Below are 21,338 nucleotides of genomic sequence, written 5' to 3' on the forward strand. Positions count from 1 at the left end.
TAAATGCATGTGATAATATGTTGTATGATGTAAACGCATGCAATGAAATGTGTAAGTCCTAAATGCATTTTGGCAATAAGATTAAATGTGAAACATGCTATTTTTGAAGTCCTATGTATGTTTGAACCATGCTTGCACTATGATTTGCCTATATTAGATTGTAGGGTTCAAGGAACCTTCGTAGTGTCAATATGCACACCTTGTGTGGATGTTTCTAGTATTGCATTGTAATACTGTTATGCATGTGAACCATGTCATTCATTTGATAGCTTATGTATGAGCTTGGGTCTATTGAGAACCCATGAGGTATGCAAGGGTGTACTGCACTACATACATATATCCACACCCTAGATATTTTTACTTACCATCATCAGTGAATTGCTCATACGGGCTAAAACCGCTAGAGCAACGTGATTGGGTTGGGTACATCATAGCCTCATGTTATAGCTATTGACTTAAGAGGGTACTTAGGCTATTGAATTTTGTTTGCCTCACAGATCGAGGTACATGGAATATTAAATGCATCAATTAAGAAAAACCATATAACTCAATCACACTTGATCTACCTTAGAGAATGTAGGTGATACAACCTTGAGTGACAAAGACACTTGTAGATGCACCTACATGTCAATCTGAACATTTGTTATGAGAGCAATAATGTCTCTTTGGTCTTTCAATCACTTAAAGTTAGTGAGGCCGGGGTTACCTACGTGTCTTAGGTAATACACACCTACTTCTGCAAATAGTCCTGGATTACAATTCTTTTTTAATGTCTAGCCTTAGCGGGATTCTCTCAACCACGGGTCGCCCGCATTGGGTTTTCAGTATGTTAGGCGCTTCGAGAAAATAAATAACATGACATAATAAACACTCATCATCACCTCATCAAATACGGTGAATTATTCGAGTACTCGAGGAGGTTAAGAAAGAAGAACAAATTATGCATTGACACTTGAAATCTTATTTATGCTCTATTGTTGATGTTGAGATACATGTTGCTATTCACAATAATATTGAGTTTTATACTTGCTCTTTACTTCTGTTATGTCATGATATGATGACATTATTGAATTGTGATATTATGACTGTGATGAATGTTCTAGCATATACAATATTATGTTATTGGTTTATACTTACCTGCTCGATAGAGTTTGACCTTATTTTAAGGAGATACAGGTGATGATTAAATGACGATACGATGACATGATGTGGTGGTAAGGCCAGGACCCATTTCTATCTTTTTGTCGGTCGTAGGATTTTGTATATCAATTAGATTGAGATGATTTTATGAATCTTTATGGATATGGTCCAATATTTTAAATACATTTAATTTGTGATGAAATGATATTATGTCATTGCTTTTATTTTTGTAGAATCAGCAATTCGATGTTGTTATTAATCTCTATAACCTGCCCAAGGTTGTCCAATTTTGAAAACCAAAACTATTTCCATTGTATTTGTATTTTAAAAGAAAAAAAATTGGTTGCAAATTATCACTTATTTTAAAATGAAAAATTTGGGGCGTTACAACTTTGGTATCATAGCATTAATAGAAATGGTCCATGGCTCATCAAGCATCGAAATTGCACTGTAAGCCTTACTAACTTTAAAAAATTTGGCTTAATATCATGTGTTGTATGATAGTTAGTATGCATATCCAGAACTTAGAAAAATTGTTTGTGAATAGATGTCATGGGAACATCGATGCAATAAGATAGTAGGGGCACTTCAAGAACCTAGTTTCATAACCCTTATACAAATTCTTCTATGATCGTATAGATGGTTTGGCAAGGACATTACAACACCATCATGGATACCCTTAACAACTTTGTGGGAGTTGTGGGGCAACAAGTCAAGGGTATGCGTACGATAGAAGACAACCTCCAACAAGTTGTCCATGATCGAGTAGCACCGGTTATTGACGACAAAGTTTCATACAAGAGGTTCATGGACTTGAACCCTCTTTCCATCACCGACAAATCTGACCCCGAGGCAGCAGATAACTGGATACGGAAAATCAAGTGACTTTTCCATATGTTACGAGTCCTTGAGGACAACAAAGTGGACTTTGGTATGAATCAACTCAGGGAGAATGCAAATAGATGGTGGGCGATGACCTTTAAGGTCAAATTCTTGAGTGGACCAACGTCGTGGGAGCAATTCGTTGAGGTATTCTATGTGACCTACTTTTTTAAACACGAGAGGAGTTGGAAGACATAAGAGTTTCTCGATCTGCAGCAGGGTGGAGCTTCATTAGATGATTACATCACGAGATTATAAGGGTTGAAGCGTTATTGCCCCAACGTATATGCCATGAAAGAAGAGCGTGCAATGAAATTTGCATAGGGTTAAAGCAAGCATTGAGGACCAAGGTCTACACTCGTGGACCTAAGACTCTCAATGATGCCATCGAGGTGGCTACTCTACTTGATTGTGACTAGACAGAGTTACAAAGTCCCAACCGACCAGGAACGGGTAGAACATAGGTGACCAGAGGAGCTGGCCCAAGAAGAAGAACTTTTCCCATAAGAACTTCAGTGGTAAGAAGTTTACCCCATAAGCTAAGAATCAAACACATTAGAGAGGCTCAAAGCCTCAGCCTCAACACCAACCATCACAGTCTTGCCAGAAGTGTGGTCGTGACTATACAGGACATCACTATTCTCGTGAGACTGGTGGATGCTTGTATTATGGCAAGATGGGTCACAACATCAAGGATTGACACAAAAAGTAGGTGAACGATAGGAGAAAGGGTGCAAGTAGATCCTAGTCACACTAGCAACAACCATAATAGCAGAAACATGTCTAGAAAAAAATGGTAACAGGATGTGTGTATGCTGTCAAAGCTGACCAGCAGTGATTTGTGCAAGGTATCATGTTAGTCGCTGGACAAGTGGCTCTTGTCTTATTTGATTATGGTATAACTCATTCATTCATATCTGCAAAGTTTACTAAACATTTAGATGTGCATGTTGAGTCTTTGAATTATGCCTTAGATGTGCATACCCCTGTTGGTAGTCATTTGTTATGTGTGACTGATATTCCAAACATAGAACTGTTGTTAGAAGGGCATAATTTACCCTAGATATGATCTTGCCCGATATGACTAACTTTTATGTCATATTGGGCATGGATTGATTGCTCGAGCTCAGGTCCTATGTTGTGAAGGAAATGTTGTTTTATCGCGATCTTGAGTCCCAAGGGTGGAGTTTAGACTTTCTAGACATGCTCTAAAAGACTGGGTAATTTCTACGTTGAAGACGTAGAAATACATGCAGAAAGGGTGCACTGCCTTTCTGGTTAGTGTCTCTTTGGTGGAGCCAAAGTCTGTGCCGATTGAAGAGCGGGATGTTGTACACGATTTTTCAGATGTTTTTTCGGAGGAGTTTCCTAGAATTCCTCTGCATCGAAACTTAGAATTTCATATTAAGTTATTGCTTGAAACTACACCTATTTTCAAGACAATGTAACATATGGGGCCAGTGGAACTTGAAGAACTTAAGAAGCAACTGTAAGAGTTAATTGAATAAGGTTTTGTTTGACCGAGTGTGTCACCATGGGGTGCACCAGTGTTATAAAGAAGAAGGACGATTCTATGAGATTATGCATTGACTATAAAATTCTTAATCAGACTACTATCAAGAACAAGTATCTATTACTGCATATCGATGATATGTACGATCAATTGCAGAAGACAAAACTATTTTTGAATATCGACCTTAGATCTGGGTACCATCAACTCATAATTAAGGACAAAGATATTTTGAAGACTGCATTTCAAATGAGGTATGGGCATTATGAGTTCATCGTGATGGCTTTTGGACTCACTAATGCACCCAACATCTTTCATGGACTTGATGAATTGAGTGTTTCGACCGTATTTGGATACCTTTGTGATTGTATTCATCGATGATATCTTGGTGTAGTCTGAGAACTTGAAGTAGTAGTGAGAGAACTTAGAGATTATTTTGAGAGTCTTTCAAGTGTTAATTCTGGCTTAAAAAAGTCTTGGGTCATGTGATATCAAAGAATAGAGTGTTTGTGGACCCTACTAAGGTGAATATTTTGCTTATTATTTAACTCCCAAAGTAATATGGATGAATGTTTTAATTTTTAAGCCCCATTGTGGTTTCTAATAAGTGAAAGTCGTATTGGATTGGAAGCAACCAAAGAACATTAGCGACATCAGGAGTTTTCTTGGGTGGGCAGGCTATTTATCAATGATTCATCTAAGATTTTTTTAGGATCGCTTTGCCAATGATGAAGTTTCTGCGTAAGAGAATCAAGTTTGAGTGGACAAATAAACGCAAGGAAAGTTTTTAGATTCTAAAGACAAAGCTCATGACTGCACCTGTCTTGACTTTGTCTTTCAATCGAGGTGGTTTTGTGGTGTACACAAATGCCTCTGTACAGGACTAGGTTGTATTTTGATGCAAAACGACAAGGTGATAGCCTATGCATCCCATCAACTGAAGATTTATGAGCGAAACTATCCAACTTGGAGCTAGCAACGATAGTATTTACGTTGAAGCTTTTGGCGACATCATTTGTATGAAGAACAATTTGAAGTTTTTATGGACCATAAGAGCCTAGTACTTGTTCTCGCAAAAAGAATTGAATATAAGACAACGGTGTTGGTTAGAGTTCATCAACGATTACAAATTTACCTTATCCTATCATCCGAGAAAGGCAAATGTTGTAATAGATGCATTTAACCACAAGTCTTGTAGTCTTTTGGCCAGTCTTATAAGAAGTTGAAAGCTTATTGAAGATTTTGTCAATTAGAAACCCTTTTCGATTGGTCATGAAACTATTCAATTGTCTAATTTGACCATTCAACCTAAAATTCTCACGAGGATTATTGCAGAGTAGAAAAATGATTCATAGTACCAGAAGCCTAAGGTGCGTGTGCAGCAAGAGAATACTTATTTTTATCTTGGTGACAATGGAAGCATTTGGATGAAAGGATGACTTTGGATGCCTAATAACCTTGAGTTAAAGAAAGAGATTCTTAACGTAACCCATAAGACTAAGTACATCATCCATCCTAAAGGCACCAAGATGTTAAATGACCTGCAACGAAGGTATTAGTAGAATGACATGAAGAGAGAAGTGACAGTATATGTCTCAAAGTTCTTGACTTGCTAGCAAATCAAGATTGAGCACCAAAGACAGGGCAGAACGGTGTAGCAGATCAAGATTTTGCAATAGAAATGGGAAGACATTACCATAGATTTTGTGATAGGTCTCCTAAGGACTCACAAGAAATACGATGCAATCTATGTTATAGTTGACAAACTCACCAAGTCTAATCACTTTCTATTTATTTGAATCAGTCAATCTCTTAAGAGTTCGACCGACTTAAATGTTAAGGAGATCATGTGACTACATAGAGTACTGGTTTCAATTATTTCAGACTATAATCCATGGTTCACATCACAGTTTTGGGGGCAGTTGCAGCAAGCTTTCGGTACTAAGTTGAACTTCAGTATCGCTTTTTACCCTCAGACTGATGGTCAATAAAAAATGATGATACAAACTCTAGAAGACATGTTGTGAGTGTGTATGCTTGATTAAAAGGATGATTGAGATGTGCACCTGATTTTAATATAGTTTGCGTACAAAAATAACTATCATGCGAACATCAGGATAGCTTTGTTTGAAGCCTTATATGGAAGGCCATGTTGATCACCAACTTTACTCGGATGACATCAGCAATTGATCAGTGGAATCACTAATGGTTTTGCAGTACTACACTCAGGAAGTTCAGATGATTCGAAATATGTTGTGAGCGACTTAGAGTCAGCAGAAGAGTTATGTTGATCAAAGACAACGAGAACTCACCCTTGCGGTTGGAAACATGGTCTTTGTAAAAGTGTCTTCTACCAAAAGTGTGTTTAGGTTCAAAAAGAAAATAAAGTTAAGTCCGATATTCGTTGGACCATTCGAGATTCTAGAGCAGATCGTGGAAGCGGCATATCGTGTGACACTGCTGCTACAGTATGCCGAGATTCATAACATCTTTCATGTATCGATGTTGCAAAAGTACAGTCATGACCCTTCGCACGTCATTCAGTATAAGAATGTAAAAGTGTAGGAGGACTTGACCATGATAGAAAAATTGATAGAGATCATAGATTGTTGAAACCAAGCATTGCGATCGAAGATGATTCTTTTGGTCAAAGTGAGTTGGCAAAACAATAGCATCGAAGAATACACATGAGAATCGACAACCAACATGAAAGAAAAATATCACAACCTTTTCGTTTAAATAGTGTAATGATACTTCACGGGCGAAATCCTTTTTATGGGGGGTAAAATGTGAGACCCATAAAATTTTTGAAATTATTATTGAAAATTCTTAATCAAAGAGAAAATTTTGATTTCTGGTTGGATTGACCTATTAAGTGATTAGGGATTTTATTTTTATTTTTTCTGGCTTGTTTTATGAATAATTGGCAATTATGGGTCATACAAATAAATTATGAATAATTGATTTAATTATTAAATAAATCAAATTATTAATTATACGATCAAATTAAATTGGTTATGGTAGCTAATCACTCTATCAGAACATAGTCTAATATGTAGTTAAATCAAATGAACATTTTATATGCAGTGAAAATCCTAGATATTGATTTCTTTAATCCTTAATGGGTTGGATTAGACCCAATTGGATTGGATCCAATTAGGGATACAATATGAAGGGGTGTAGGTATTTCAAAAAAATAAAATAATGTAATAAAGTAACTAAAGAAAAAAAATGAATAACTAATATAACAGGGGGTTGGTTGGTTGGTTACACCAAGTAGCCTTGGAAACCACCCAAGTGGGGGTCGACCTCCCATGTGGAGCCCTCCCCTATGTCATGTGCACATGGGGATGGGTATGCATTGGGAGATCCATGAAAGAATATTTCAAGATACTAGGTATGGATCCCAAAGCTCCTCCCAAAGTAAAAGTTTTTTCTAAAAACATAAAACATTTTTTCATTTTTGTGAAACTTGTAAAAGTGATTTTGGCCTTGAAAAATGTATTTTGAAAGGAAGATTTGACTTCATCTCAACCCTCCATCTCATACTTTGAATCTTAGTCACACATCTATCTCAAACCCTAGAACACCTCTATAAATATGGGCCAAAAAGGTGAAAAGGGGTGATTTTCTTTGCAATTTCTAAATATCTTCCTTTTTCCTTGCTTTCTCTCCCCCTTCAATGTTTTTGGGCTTGGTGCTTTTGTGAAGCTCCAATCTCCTCTCTAGTGCGTAGAGTGAGGTACCATCAAGGAACTTCATTTTACACATTTTTGAGAAGGAGATTTCCTCTAGTGTTTGTGCTTTTGAGAGACTTTGATCTTTAAAAGAAATGTAAGTGGGTTTTCAATAACTCTTGCTCATGTTTTAGCTTTCATATACGTACTAAAATGCATTTATATGGTAATACATGAAGGTATGAGTATGGATAAGCATGAAAAAAACCATGTACATACTTCTAGATATTCTCTTTTATATTTTAATGATAATTTATTTTGATTTTTAATGACAGAGTTTCATTTTTAATACATGTTCATTGTTGAATCTCATGTATTTCAATTTTTTAATGATAGAGTTTTATTTTTAATACATGTTCATGGTTCAATTTTATGTATTTCAATTTTTAAAGGTAAAGTTTCATTTTTAATACATGCTCGTGGTTGAATCTCATGTATTTCAATTTTTAATGATAGAGTTTCATTTTTAATACATGTTCATGGTTCAATCTCATGTATTTTGATTTTTAATGGTATAGTTTTATTTTTAATACATGTTTATGATTGAATCTCATGTATTTTAATTTTTAATAATAGAGTTTTGTTTTAATACATGTTCATAGTTAGATATCATCTAATTCAATTTTTTTCATCTAATTCAATTTTTTTCAATGATGATTTTTTATTTTTAACTTAAGTTTAAAGTTAAATATCATCTATTGAGACTTTAATGGTAGAGTTTCGATTTTAATACATGTTCATGATATCATGTATTTTAATTTTTCAATAATGATTTTTCATTTTTAACTTAGGTTCAAAGTTATATCTCATGCATTGCAATTTTAATGGTATAGTTCTCATTTTAATACATGTTCATGTTTAGATATCATGTATTTTAATTTTTTAATAATGATTTTTCATTTTTAACATGTACAAGGTTAAATGTCATGTATTCAATTTAATCATAGAGCTACATGTTAAATGCATGTTCACACATGTTTAATAAATGTTCACGGCAAGATATCAACTAATTGGATTTTTCAAAGGTGGGTTTCTATTTTGAAATCCATATTCATAGTTCTCAACTTGATTTTCAAAGTTGGTTTTTTATTTTAAAATCCATATTTTAGTTAGTTCTTATGTATCTTAATTTTTAAAAATAGTTTCCATAATAACATTTGGACTTGCGCTTCATCCCATAAACAAAGAATTTGATTTACTAAATGTGAGTTTGTCATCAAATTTATAAGGAAGAACCTATGTTATGCTACTAAGCATAAAAATCAAGAAAAAAAAGAAAAATACAAGAAAATGAATGAAATAACCGAAACTTACTGAAATAATTAAAAACTTCACAATAAAGTAATTGGTTTATCTCATTCAACCATGAGATAAACCAATGTTATGCTACTAAGAATAAAAATCAAGAAAAATACAAGAAATTGAATGAAATAACTGAAACTTACTGAAATAATTAAAAACTTCACAAAAAAGTAATTGGTTTATCTCATTCAACTATGAATAACTGCATAGATTTCTCATCTTTTATAGATAAGAGTTTTCTAATTACAATCAAATTAATTAATGTATTCAAAAAGATAAAACTTAATTTAATAATATGAATCTGACATATGATCCAATATCTAAGCATAAAATTCCAAAACAAAATCTAAAATCTAAATCGTATCCAAATAAGGACCTAGGTCTTCTGCTCCTGAATCAAGACCCCAACTCTCTAGCATTCTATAAAAAGATTTTCATAGTTCAGTCGGTGACTTGAATACCCTAAGAAACTAAGGCAGCAAGAAAGCCAAAAAGGATTTGAAAATCAGCCAAAACCCAAAGTTTCCAAGAAAAACATGAGGCTAAATTTAAAGACCCCTATAGTTTGAAGAAATTATACTCATGGGACCGACAAGCAAAAAGGCCAAAAAGATCAGAGGACCTGATTGGTACTAATGGATTGGAATAGCTGTTGTAGCTTGGGATCAACAATTTTATTGCAGAAAACATCATCAGGAAGACAAACCTTCATGCAAAACAGTCAAAAGGCTGAATTCTGATTAAAAAGGGGGTTAAAAGTTAAGACACCAATTGATTAAGAAGGGATTAACGTCCTTGAACCTGTCTCATTTATTGTGAAAGAGCATAAGCCTGTCGAGCAACAACGCGTTTGTAACTTTGCCTCCTAGTCTTTGCAGCAAATGGTGAAGGATGAATACATGTAGGTTGAGATATCATATGAGTTGGGAGTTCCAAATTTAAAACCAAGATGAGCTTATTAAAAAAGATGTTACACGCACATAGGAGAAGTAGAACATGGCATAGTAAGCCCCACATGCTCAGACTAAAACAATGATTAGTTCCACTAGGTGGATGGAGGAAGCCCTGTCTAGGGGCCATGGAAACTCTTGATTGAAGCACGAATTGCAGGCTAGAACCAATTTAGCATGATGGGCATGGCTGAACAAAATCTTATGATGAATGAAATCAGTTGTTTGACAACGAGAAGATCATGAGATTGTGAAAAAGATCAACCATCAAACTGCAAACGAGAAGACGAAGGAGAAATGTGCAAATGAATGGTTAAACGATCCACAACTAACACAACAGGGAAGCCAAACCTCAAACTCAACCTGACAAAAGGTTATACCATTTTCAATAACCGAAATAAACGGTGATGGCAAAAAGTTGAGGGGCATTAATGTACAAGTTAAAATTTTAGAAAACCTAGTCTTTCGTATTGAGACTAACAAAACGGCCCCTTTTATTCCTCAAGTGTTTGGGAACCTGGACGTTATACGTGTTGTTGAAGGCATGACAAGTTCAAATCGTGGGCTAGAGAGCTTCAGCTGTTTTATTTTTGCATATCGCAGTTTTGATTTAATTTGTACTTCACCGTGGAGAGCTTAGTCTTTCTTAATGTCTGGTATTATTTCGATGGTTCAAGTGTTTCTTTTTTAAGCCAATTTAGACATTAAAACTTATTTTTGCTGCAAGTAAAGATTTGAGCAATTCCCTGCTAGGGTTTTTTGTCAAGACCCATGTCGCAACTCGGGGCAAAGACCAATTAAAATTGTTGGTTTTACAGTTAGTCAATGGAGGAATAAAGCCTTGGTACAAGTCTCAACCTATACCTACAAACGAAGTTAAAAATGTAACTATCTTGAATTAATTTTACAATCGTTAATTTGATAGTTGGGTTTTGGTATAACGGAATATAAGAATTTTGCATCCAAGAAGGTACATCAAATGAGAAAACCATTTAAGTTTATAGTTAATAACTACGAGGCAATAAAAATCTTTCTTGGAGAAGAAGGGGACAAAGACTCTATTGAACAAAACACAAGGAATGAATTCTGTTGAAAATGAAACCATGTAATTTGTGTGCATGAAAAGTTGTACATACCCAACAACTCCCAAAGGAAGCTTGAGAATTTTCCAGAATTGAGGAAAGCAAAAACGCACGAAAACCAAGAAAAAGATAATCTCAACCTCAGAATCGTGATAAAAAAAACAGCACCTAATGAAAACAGTTTGGCAGCGGTGGGATGAATGTAGGATCATCAGAATGGAAAGACCACGATAGAGAACATGGAATATCCCAGAATCTCAGACCCCAAATTTCCTTTCGGCAACGTACAGCGCTGTATGCACTATCAAGAAGCACATCAGAGACTCTAATTTGTTGCCTTCACAAGGCCTCCCACCCGAATTACCAAGCCCCAAGACACCCACACCAACACACCCAACGACAAAAACCAGAAGGAAATAAAAGAAAGAGAACCCAGATGATCACAAATCAGAAAAAACAAAAAGAAAACTCACATTCTGAAAAAGAAAACCATGAGGGAAAAAATTAAATATCACAGGCTCAGAAGATAAAAGGCACTATTAGTCCTTCACAGTAAGACCTCTCAGAGTTTGATGGTATCTTTGTTCGATCATCATAGCCTGCCTATTTGCATAATTTGCAACTAAGTTAATAAAAAAAAGAAAAACAAAAGAAAACGACAAAAAAAGAATGGAAAAGGGGGAGTGGCCTCAGGGTAAAGCTAGAGAGATAAGTCGTCACCGATGATGTTCTCTGATGGTACGGACAATCCGTTTCATCACAGGCCCCCCACAGATAATCTGAATGCTTCCTCCTATTCTTTGTGAGGGGAAAACAAAAAGAAAACACCCTCAAACGAAACAAAGCAGAGAGAAAGAGAGAAGGGAAAACAACGACGACAAGAGCTCTTTCAGCAAGAGAGAGGGAATACCAGACGACGATGAGCTTAGGGCTCTCTCTCTCTCTCTCTCGTAGGCAAAGGGCTATGGGATTGTGAGGGGGTTATAAGGAGAGGGGGGAATGTGAGGTCGACGAAAACGACTCAGCAAAAGCAAAACCCTAATTTTGCATATTGGTATATAGTATCCATGGTATAGGATTTGCCGCATGGAAATCCGGTAGGAGGATTCCTCTTCCGTCCATCTTGCAAGATGGATGGCAGTGTAATGCCCTTATTTTAAATATTAAGGAGATGATGTGAGAGGTGTCTACTTGCCATGGTGGGTGACTTCAACGTAAAACCGTCCATCTCTGGCAATGAACGGCGCTTCTGGCAATTTGTTCGGGCCTGTTAGACTGTTGTATACAGCCATTAGTTGGTACCTGACTTGTTTATGTGGTGAGCGGCCAGCAGGGCTAGAAAACGAGCCAAACGAACCTAACTGAGACCGAGCACGAGCTCATTTGTAAGCCCGAGTCAAACGAGTCTGAGATCGTGCTAGCTTGTTAAATAAAAAAAGGATTTTCTAAAAGTACCGAAAGAAGCTCAAATTGCCTCATTTACAAAATAAATACACTATTTCAATCAAATCATCTAAACTCTAAGCTTATTGCTTACAAGCTAAATACTTCTACCATCTAAACTCTTATGATGTAAAAGATATCTAAAATACATTTGATTAATATTCAACGAGTCTATCCCTTTGTTCATGTTCGGCTTGCCAAGCTTACTTCACGAGTTCAAACAAGCTCTTTACAAGTTGGACTCAAGCCAAGTTGCAAATTGCTTGTCTTTGTTTCTTAGCCCTAGCAGTCGTGTCAGAGCCGTCGATGGGGAGGATCAGATTTTCGTTCGTGTCAGCCTGGCAACTGATACAAAGTTTCAAATTTTCACTCTAATTCCAAATCTGTCATATTGTTTAGCTCGACATACGTGTTTGGGGTTGGCAGAGCCTAACATACCCATCATATTGACACAAAAATTGTTACTTTTTTAAAATAACAATATATATATATATATATATATATATATATATATATAGAGAGAGAGAGAGAGAGAGGTATCTGGAATATGAAATCAACAAAATATGTAAACTGGTATATGCATTGAAATTTTTATAGTTTTTTTTTATATTTTTTACTAAAATTCCATTGCATGGATGCAATCCAGATGATTTGTTTTATAAAAACAGACTCTTAAATCATCTAATTAAAAAGGATCTTTTAAGGTTTAAAAATCAACTACTCAAAATTTTCATAAATATTCAAGCATACAAAATCACATTTCTTGATCCGATTATGATGATCCAATAGTCGATTCCAAGCAAATGGACCACGCCAAATGCATCTGCTGGGTTAGATTTGCAAAAACCTATAAAAATCTCGGTTCATACTAGTTTACATATTTTGCTTATTTACATATTTTGCTTATTTACATATTTCAATTTTCCTATATCTGGAAACCTATTAAATGGGCACAATGCTAAATGAAACATGTTATTAGATTTTCCGTATTTTTTTTTTAAATTTTGACAGTACAAACGTGATCTATATGCTTGTTTTTTATGGGAATTAGTTCTTTGAGCATTTGATTCAGGCTCATGGATAGATTTTTATAAGGTTTCAAAAAATCAATGGCCTATAACTTTTATAAAATGTTACGCTCCAAATACCATTTTTTCATCCAAAATGTATGATCTAAGTGTTGATTTTTAGTAAATCAATCATATTGAATGCATCTATGGGTTGGAATTGCGAAAAAAATACCAAAAAACCAATAGCATGTTTCATTTAGCACCAATTCAATCAATCATATTGAACGCATCTATGGGTTGGAATTGTGAAAAAAATATCAAAAATCCAATAGCATGTTTCATTTAGCACCGGTTTCAAAAATCAATGGCCCACAATATGCCAAAATTTTATAACTAAAAATATCAAATTTTTACATCAGAAAAGCATGATCCAAGGCATAATCCTTAGCAAACAAACCATGTTGAGCACACCTATGTGGTTAGATTGAGTCAATACAACTTTCACCTATGATTTCTAATTAGTCTTGCACCTTCATTAGTAGCAAATATTTACCCTATATATAAGGGAGATGTTCCACCCCTTGTCATATTTTTTCGCAAATCTGACCATATGGATGTAATTTCCATGGTTGAAAATATATAAACAGACTCTTTTGTGCAAAGTTTTTTTGATGGGTAGGAAAGATTTTATAACATAGAAATTTTCAGAAATTTTAAAACAATTGATTTTTTAATCCTTATAAAATCTTACCTATACATCAAAAAAAAATTATTCAAGAGTTGATTCACATTTTTTCAACCATGGAGATCACATCCATATGATCAGATTAAAAAAGAAAAACATAGCTAACACAGACTTTTTGAATGGAGGACAAGGGGATCTCTCTCTCTCTCTCTCTCTCTCTCTCTATATATATATATATATATATATATATATATATATATATATAGTAATGATAGGGTGCTCCCGAAATGCCTACTATCACTTAAGATTCAAATTTTTAAAATTTGAGCTTTTTTATTGATCAGATATGATCTACAATCATTATTTAATGGAAAACAAGTTTTGGATCATGTGATTATGGCATCTATGTATGTTTTTTAAGATCTTAAAAAATCAACACAGCTCAATGTACCAAAATTTCATCACTTAAAAAACATATTTTTATGTCCAAAAAACATGATTCCTATTAAATAAACTATGTTAAGTACATCTATAAGGTCTGATTGAGAATATGCAACCTACAACTATGATTTAGAGTAGGTGCTCCCCAAGCCCCATAGCATTACTCATATATATAGGAAAAGCCATATGTTCAAACGGGTTTTCATTCAAACTCGGTCAAACGTGCAGCATTAGCGTAATGCTGCATGTTCTTTTTTTTCAAAAATTTGAGAATCCGCCCAGAGATTTAGCGGCTGTCAAGACCGCTGAATCTCATGAGTGAACAAAAAAAACGACGAAGCATCGCAGTTCTGTGTGTGTGTGTGTGTATATATATATATATATATATATATAATGTGAAAAAACATAAGGTGATTTTGTCTCGTGATACTATATGTACACTTTTGTTTGTATGGATCTAGCCAAATGGTAGATCTAACTTTATAGATGTGTTTAACATGATCTATTTACTATGTTAGAAGGTTCTATCATGTCCAATACATCATAACATCCTATTTTTTAGACAATGAAAATCAACCACTCACAATTCAGGAAAATTAGTGTGTGGATGGCAGGCAGGCATGGCATAAAACATTATATTTCAATCAATTTTACCACATGAAAATAGTAAATAGAACATGTTAAACATGGTCCAAAGTAGGGCTGGTAAACTAGCCGAGCTTGGGTTGTTAAGGCTTGGCTCTTTAAGGGTACACTCCAGCTCAAGATCAACTCGTCATCTCCAAGCTCATTACGAACCGAGCTTGGCAATCCAATCACCTAGCTCATTTTCCTTAAAAATTTTATTTGAGTGTTTTTTAATATATGTATAAAATATATAATATATAAGTATATAGTATGTAAAACGAGTATAATCCAAGTCGAGCTTGTCATGTTTGTGCTCAGCTTGTTTACCTAAATGATCTGGCTCGTAGCTTGGCTCGTCGAGCCGAGCCGAACGACCTCATCTTGTTTCCCAGCCCTAGTCCAAAGGTTAGATTTTGCATTTGGAGCTTACTTCTACGTAAATCAAGTGTTTACTACCATATGGTGGTACAGTACATTCAGAGAATCTCTCTCTCTCTCTCTCTCTCTCTCTCTATATATATATATATATATATATATATATATATATATATAGAGAGAGAGAGAGAGAGAGAGAGATTTTTATGCACAAGCCAACTCGTGTTCGGCTTGTCTCATTTAGAGATCAGCCGAGCTCAAGCTCAGTTCATCTAAGGCTATACACAAGCACAAGCTGAGTCAGGAGCTAAATCCACAGGTAAATGAGCAAAACCTGAACATGCCATGTTTATTTTGTTTACAAAAATTTGTCCTCCTATATGTAAAGAGGACGTCCAGTTTAAATCGTAAAACCATTTGTATACAACGGAAATGAAAACAGGATTCCTCATCCAAGATTCAAGACTGAGTGCTTGGCAACCTACTGACAATAGAATGCTCTGGTTTATGATCACATTCAAAATCAAGGTGAACAAAAGCTCGTTCTACCTCAGGAAGGTCTTCAATCTTGATCTGTAAAGATTCACCAATGGCATGTGCTTCTTTAAGTGGCAGATCTTCTGGAAGTTCAATATCAACCTGTTAAGGAAGCATTGACAAATAAATGAATCTCCCTTCAAAAAATTGATGTAATGGTTGCACAATTAACTTTTCTTGGACTATAGTCAACATTAAAACCAATTTTGTAGAAGCATGGAAAAAAAGGAGTAAGCCTCCAGTATTTGACAAAGTTGTAGAGAATTGCATGGACTATGCAGTGGTCCTAAACTGGGTCCAACAAAAGGCCTAGAATTAGAATTGGAAGTACATGATGCCAAAAAAGAGCAACATATTTTCCTTCAACAGACTGGATACCACGACTGACATGGTAAGCAACTTGGTACCAGGATTATTAACTCAGTTCAAGTCCCCTAAGTTCAGAGCTTTTACTTCAGCACAAAGAGTTCGTGATGAAATTAACAAAAATGCCTGCTTAATGAATTAATGCTTGATTTTTCAGAAAAGATAATCCAATTCTATTGAGCGATAAAACCTAATTAACCACTCAGAAATGGCCTTCTTTTGTCATATGAGACTCCATGAAAAATCAACACAAAGCTGTGGAGCCATATGCAACTTCTACCCAGAGAACACCAGCTACTTGGAGCTGGATTACAGTAGCATTATTTATTTTTAGTTACAAACTACAATCCTGTTGGCTCATTGAGGTCACAACAAGATCAGATCAACTAGAGGGAGCATCTCCTAGCAATGTATTTAATCATGGGAGCTATAGAAAGGGTATCAATAGAAGGTCTAGTACGGGTGAACCATGACATTGACTGTTAAAATGTATCATTCAACATTTGTAATATATATATATATATATATATATATTTTATATATATAAAGCATAATACATATTCATATATGGTATATATGCATATGTATTATCCTAATTATATATATATAATATATATTTTTCTATTTATAGGCATAGGGGTAGTTTAGACATTTCACTAATTTACGCATATTCTATTGGGAATATGTTTGTAATTTTCCTTTTAAATTTATTTTTTATTTTTTCCTTTTTCGTGGTTTGCGCAACCTTGGGTGGCTCCCCAAAGAGTCGTTGGGGAGCCCCCAACGGTCACAAATGTGACCGTTGGGGGCTCCCAACGACTCCTTTGGGAGCCCCCTAGGTGGCTCCTTTCTTGTGTTATAAATAGGGGTCTCCCCCTTTGTATTTCTTACTTCTTGAGGGAGCTTATGCTCCATTGTAATGGGGTTTTTACCCCTTGTCCATTGTTTCTTCAATGATATGCAACTTATGACTTTATGTCATATTTTTCCCTTTTTATGGGTTTTATGGGTTAGCACATTATGTGCTTGTGTTGTTTCCCTTTAATGGGTGTATTTGCACTTCACGTGCATAAGTATGGGTTCATTATTGAACTCAATGTATTCCAACTCACTTTCTAACATGGTATCAAAGCAAGGTTGAGATCGAGTTGCTCTTTGGTGCATCGGGAAGCGTGCTATTCAAGAATTTGTTAAAGAAAAATGGTGAAGTATTCATTTCTCTCTATTGTCTTTCTTATAGTTATTCGGTATGCATTCTATTTCTTTGAGTATTGTATGAAGAATTGAATATGTTCTTTTCTTTATGTGTGCTTTTTGTCATTATGTCTTTTTTGAGTTTCTTGCTACTCCATTGAATCGTTTTCGTATGTTTTTCTTTGAAAAACTTTAAATGATAACTTGTTTGGCGAAAAATTAGATATATGATTGCTCAAAACTTGCTTTAATGGATCAGTAAAAATTTATGACCGTTGGAACTTTGAATTTACATTTTAAACCTAACCTTGTTTATGAAAATACCTTTATATGAATGTTTAGTCTTTAAAGAAATGTATGTTAAGATTAAAATGCTTGTGAAATATAGTTTTTTGAAAAATGTTTGGCATATATGAAAATTTCCATATTATGTGTCCGTTTTATATGAGCAACATTTAATTAAGAAAGTTTTTTTTTTAATACCGGTTGAATTAAGTTTTAAAATGGTTTTATGGAATATGGTGATTTTCTTTCCATCTTTACACTCTTAAGGATGTTTTCAACATTTAGAGAGTTCTCTCTCTTTTCAATAAGAGACATTTATATTTTTATGTTGTGATTGTCTCTTGTGGGTTTTGGTGTTTGCCCTTTTGTTTGTTCATTAGTGAATGTTGTAAGTGCTTAATGCACTCTTTTGCTTTTCCGCATATTTCATTACAAAAGTTATGGTCTTCACTAATGTTTATTGTGTACTTATTACATTAGGAGTAGGTAATAATCTATTAAGTCATGTTTTTTGATAAAACTTAAGAGTGTTAAATTTTTCCTCAATAAATGTTTACTTTTTATTTAAGCCATAGTACAATCTTATTTATCATAAGGTTTTGTTAATGAATCTATTTTGTTGGGATTTCTTCCACTTTAATGGAGTTTTCTCCTTCTTTGGGAGTTGTATATGTTTTTTTGTTCAAACTCTCCTTAAGGAGCCTTTCGGTCCTTATAATCTTCTTGTGAGTATATACTCTTTTATGAAGATTTCATGATTGTTTATCATTTTTAAGTTGCAATAGTAGATTTCATAAGTTTTTCGAAATTCACCATCTTTATGAATGCCTATATTGGCCTAAGTTTGTTATTTTTGAACTTCACCAACTTCACCGTTTAATTGCACCTTATGTCTTTCATAGTTAAGGCTTGTTTGTTCCAAATCGGTTCATACACATGATGTTGCTTAATATTTCATGTTATGTTGCATAGTAAGCCTTTTTTGGTGTACAAGACTTCTTTTGAAGATTAAGCATAATTCGTGTTTATGCAAAATTGTTTTTATGGATTATATTGGACCTTTGATTCAATTTGTTAATCGGTCCTCTTTGTAAAAACTTTTATTTGGAAAATGATTCCTTATGTGTTTATTGCCCTTTTGTGGCATTTATGTTTGTCCATCACATGTTATTTAATGCATCATTTATTTGGCCTTAGTATTGTTATATTAGAGATGTTTGTCGAGGTGAGTTATGGGCACCTCGTGTTGTATCATTTTTAGATTGTCCACCTTTCATATTATAGATGGTTGTCAAGGTGAGTTATGGGCACCTTGGGACTCTAAAATGATTTGTTATTTGATCTCTAATTATGAGTGTGTCACTCATTTTTTCTCTTGTGCCATTGATATTATGGATGCTTCTATGTAAATGTGATGGACATATGGTATTTGAAACCTTAAATGTTTTAAGGTACTTTTAAAATCAAGATGTTTTGGGATTATAGCCCAACCTTTTATTTGTTTATGAATCTTATGAGTGCATTTGCACATTTGTGATTCCGTATTTTGTGCTCGTTGTGCACATGTGTTCTTGTGTTTTTTCACAAGTGTTCTTGGTGTGTATATTCACACATTTGTTCTAAAGAATATTATTTTATCGGTTGTAGTATCTTGTTGAAGATACGTTTTACTTGCATCTATTCCAAAATGTTATTATGAGTATTCTTTTTTAAAAAGGAATATTGTTTCATTCGAGGTTTATTTTCATTACAAGTTTATTGCCTCAAAAGTCTTTTCCTTTTATGCCCATTATCTAAGTGTCATCATATGTAGACAAGAATTTTATTACATCTTCGTGTGTTTTTAGCCCTTTGTTGGCTTTTTGCTTTCTTGGTCTAATAGCTGAACACATTTGACTTGAGTGTTTTTATATGTAGACAAGGCACGTTGATTCACACCATGGTGTGTGATTTTTAGCCTATGTTGGCGTTTGTGTCCTTGTTCTAGTCGCTTAGATGTATGCCCATGGTTGGCTTATTTCACTCATTTCAAGTGTCATCATATGTAGACAAGAGATGTATTATGTATTAGCCCATGGTTGGCTTATTATTCTTGTTCTAGTAGCTGAACATACTTGGTTTTAAGGGTATTTTTACGTAGACAAGAGATACTTTTTAGTCCATGTTGGCATGTATGCTCTTGTTGTTGTCGTAGATGCACTTATGTCAAGTATTATTATATGTAGACAAGAGGATCTTTTACACACCTTTGTGTGTGTCTTTGGCCTTTAATGGCTTTATATTCTTGATCTAGTAGCTTATACACTTGATTTATGGGTTTTTTGAGAACTAATGAGGAAGATGTTTGTAATGGATAAACTATTGTTGAAATTTGCAAAATTTCATTCATGACTTGTGTTTTTCAAGCAAATCATATTTTTGATATGCATATCAAGTTGATTTCTTAGCATTTAATCTATATATTAAGTGCTTATTGTTTTTGCCACCCTTATATGCAAAATGTGTATTAAGTATGTCTTTCATAAATGATTTTAAAACCTTGTGAACTCTTGGGTTTATTTTGCCTAAAGTATGCTTGGAGACTTTGTTTCTCTTGTTTGGCACTTCATTACATGTTTGAAGCATGATCATTAATGAGTTCTTTGAGTATTAATACATTTCATGATAAGTATATGCATATGCTCTTTATGGCTTTTTTGGGCCCTCATTCAATAATGTTTATGTATATCATGCCTCTTCGTAGGCTTATTGTGGTGTCCCTTAGTGGACCATTTTGTTATTCCCCATTATGGGTTATATTTGTCCAATGGTGGACCTTATGAATGCATTATGCATTCTTGCAATTTACTTTTACATATTTTTTGCTTCCGCTCATTTTGTTTAAACATGATGTATGATTTAGAAACTTTTGGTTTTCTAAATTTCTTCGGTTCATGCTAAAGTAACCATCTTATTATGCATAAATTTTTGCACCTTGTTAGGAATGTTCTTTTTTGAGTAAAGTGCAAAGATATTGTTTACTTGTTCTTTTGTTGTTTTTTCTCAGGATCCTGAAGATAAGAGGAAAAGAAGTACCTTGGATAGAAGGTGCTCATCGATAAAGACATTGGAGGAAGACATTTACAATGGCATTCGTACTGAAGGCACTTGAAGCTTTGAGATTCTACTTCTTGCCGTCTTCAATCTTTTTGTTCCCCCACGCAAAGCTTGAGGGGGGGTGTTAAAATGTATCATTCAACATTTGTAATATATATATATTATATATATATAAAGCATAATACATATTCATATATGGTATATATGCATATGTATTATCCTAATTATATATATAAAATATATATTTTTCTATTTATAGGCATAGGGGTAGTTTAGACATTTCACTATTTTACGCATATTCTATTGGGAATATGTTTGTAATTTTCCTTTTAAATTTATTTTTTATTTTTTCCTTTTTCGTGGTTTGCGCAACCTTGGGTGGCTCCCCAAAGAGTCGTTGGGGAGCCCCCAACGGTCACAAATGTGACCGTTGGGGGCTCCCAACGACTCCTTTGGGAGCCCCCTAGGTGGCTTCTTTCTTGTGTTATAAATAGGGGTCTCCCCCTTTGTATTTCTTACTTCTTGAGGGAGCTTATGCTCCATTGTAATGGGGTTTTTACCCCTTGTCCATTGTTTCTTCAATGATATGCAACTTATGACTTTATGTCATATTTTTCCCTTTTTATGGGTTTTATGGGTTAGCACATTATGTGCTTGTGTTGTTTCCCTTTAATGG

The 21,338-nt window shown here is 34.5% G+C and overlaps 1 protein-coding gene and 2 non-coding genes across 4 annotated transcripts in view; all 3 read right to left on the bottom strand.

The window, feature by feature from the left end:
• Positions 1-11,118: 11,118 nt before the first annotated feature.
• On the bottom strand, positions 11,119-11,204 carry LOC149816569 (small nucleolar RNA snoR116). The gene has a single exon (XR_016427768.1). It is a non-coding gene; the product is annotated as a small nucleolar RNA snoR116 (small nucleolar RNA).
• An 83-nt stretch (positions 11,205-11,287) lies between these two features.
• Positions 11,288-11,369, bottom strand: LOC149816570 (small nucleolar RNA snoR117). The gene has a single exon (XR_016427770.1). It is a non-coding gene; the product is annotated as a small nucleolar RNA snoR117 (small nucleolar RNA).
• Positions 11,370-15,480: 4,111 nt separating this feature from the next.
• Positions 15,481-21,338, bottom strand: part of LOC149816571 (metal tolerance protein 4-like) — a 49,645-nt gene continuing 43,787 nt past the window's right edge. For both annotated transcript variants that reach the window (XM_089988176.1, XM_089988175.1), the window contains exon 7: positions 15,481-15,823. In XM_089988176.1, coding sequence (XP_089844302.1) covers positions 15,644-15,823 — 180 coding nt within the window. In that variant the 3' untranslated portion in view covers positions 15,481-15,643. The remainder of the gene's footprint in view (positions 15,824-21,338) is intronic.

This window comes from Nuphar pumila, chromosome 14 (assembly GCF_984573655.1).
Source record: "Nuphar pumila chromosome 14, dmNupPumi1.hap1.1, whole genome shotgun sequence".
Classification (NCBI taxonomy): Eukaryota; Viridiplantae; Streptophyta; class Magnoliopsida; order Nymphaeales; family Nymphaeaceae; genus Nuphar; species Nuphar pumila.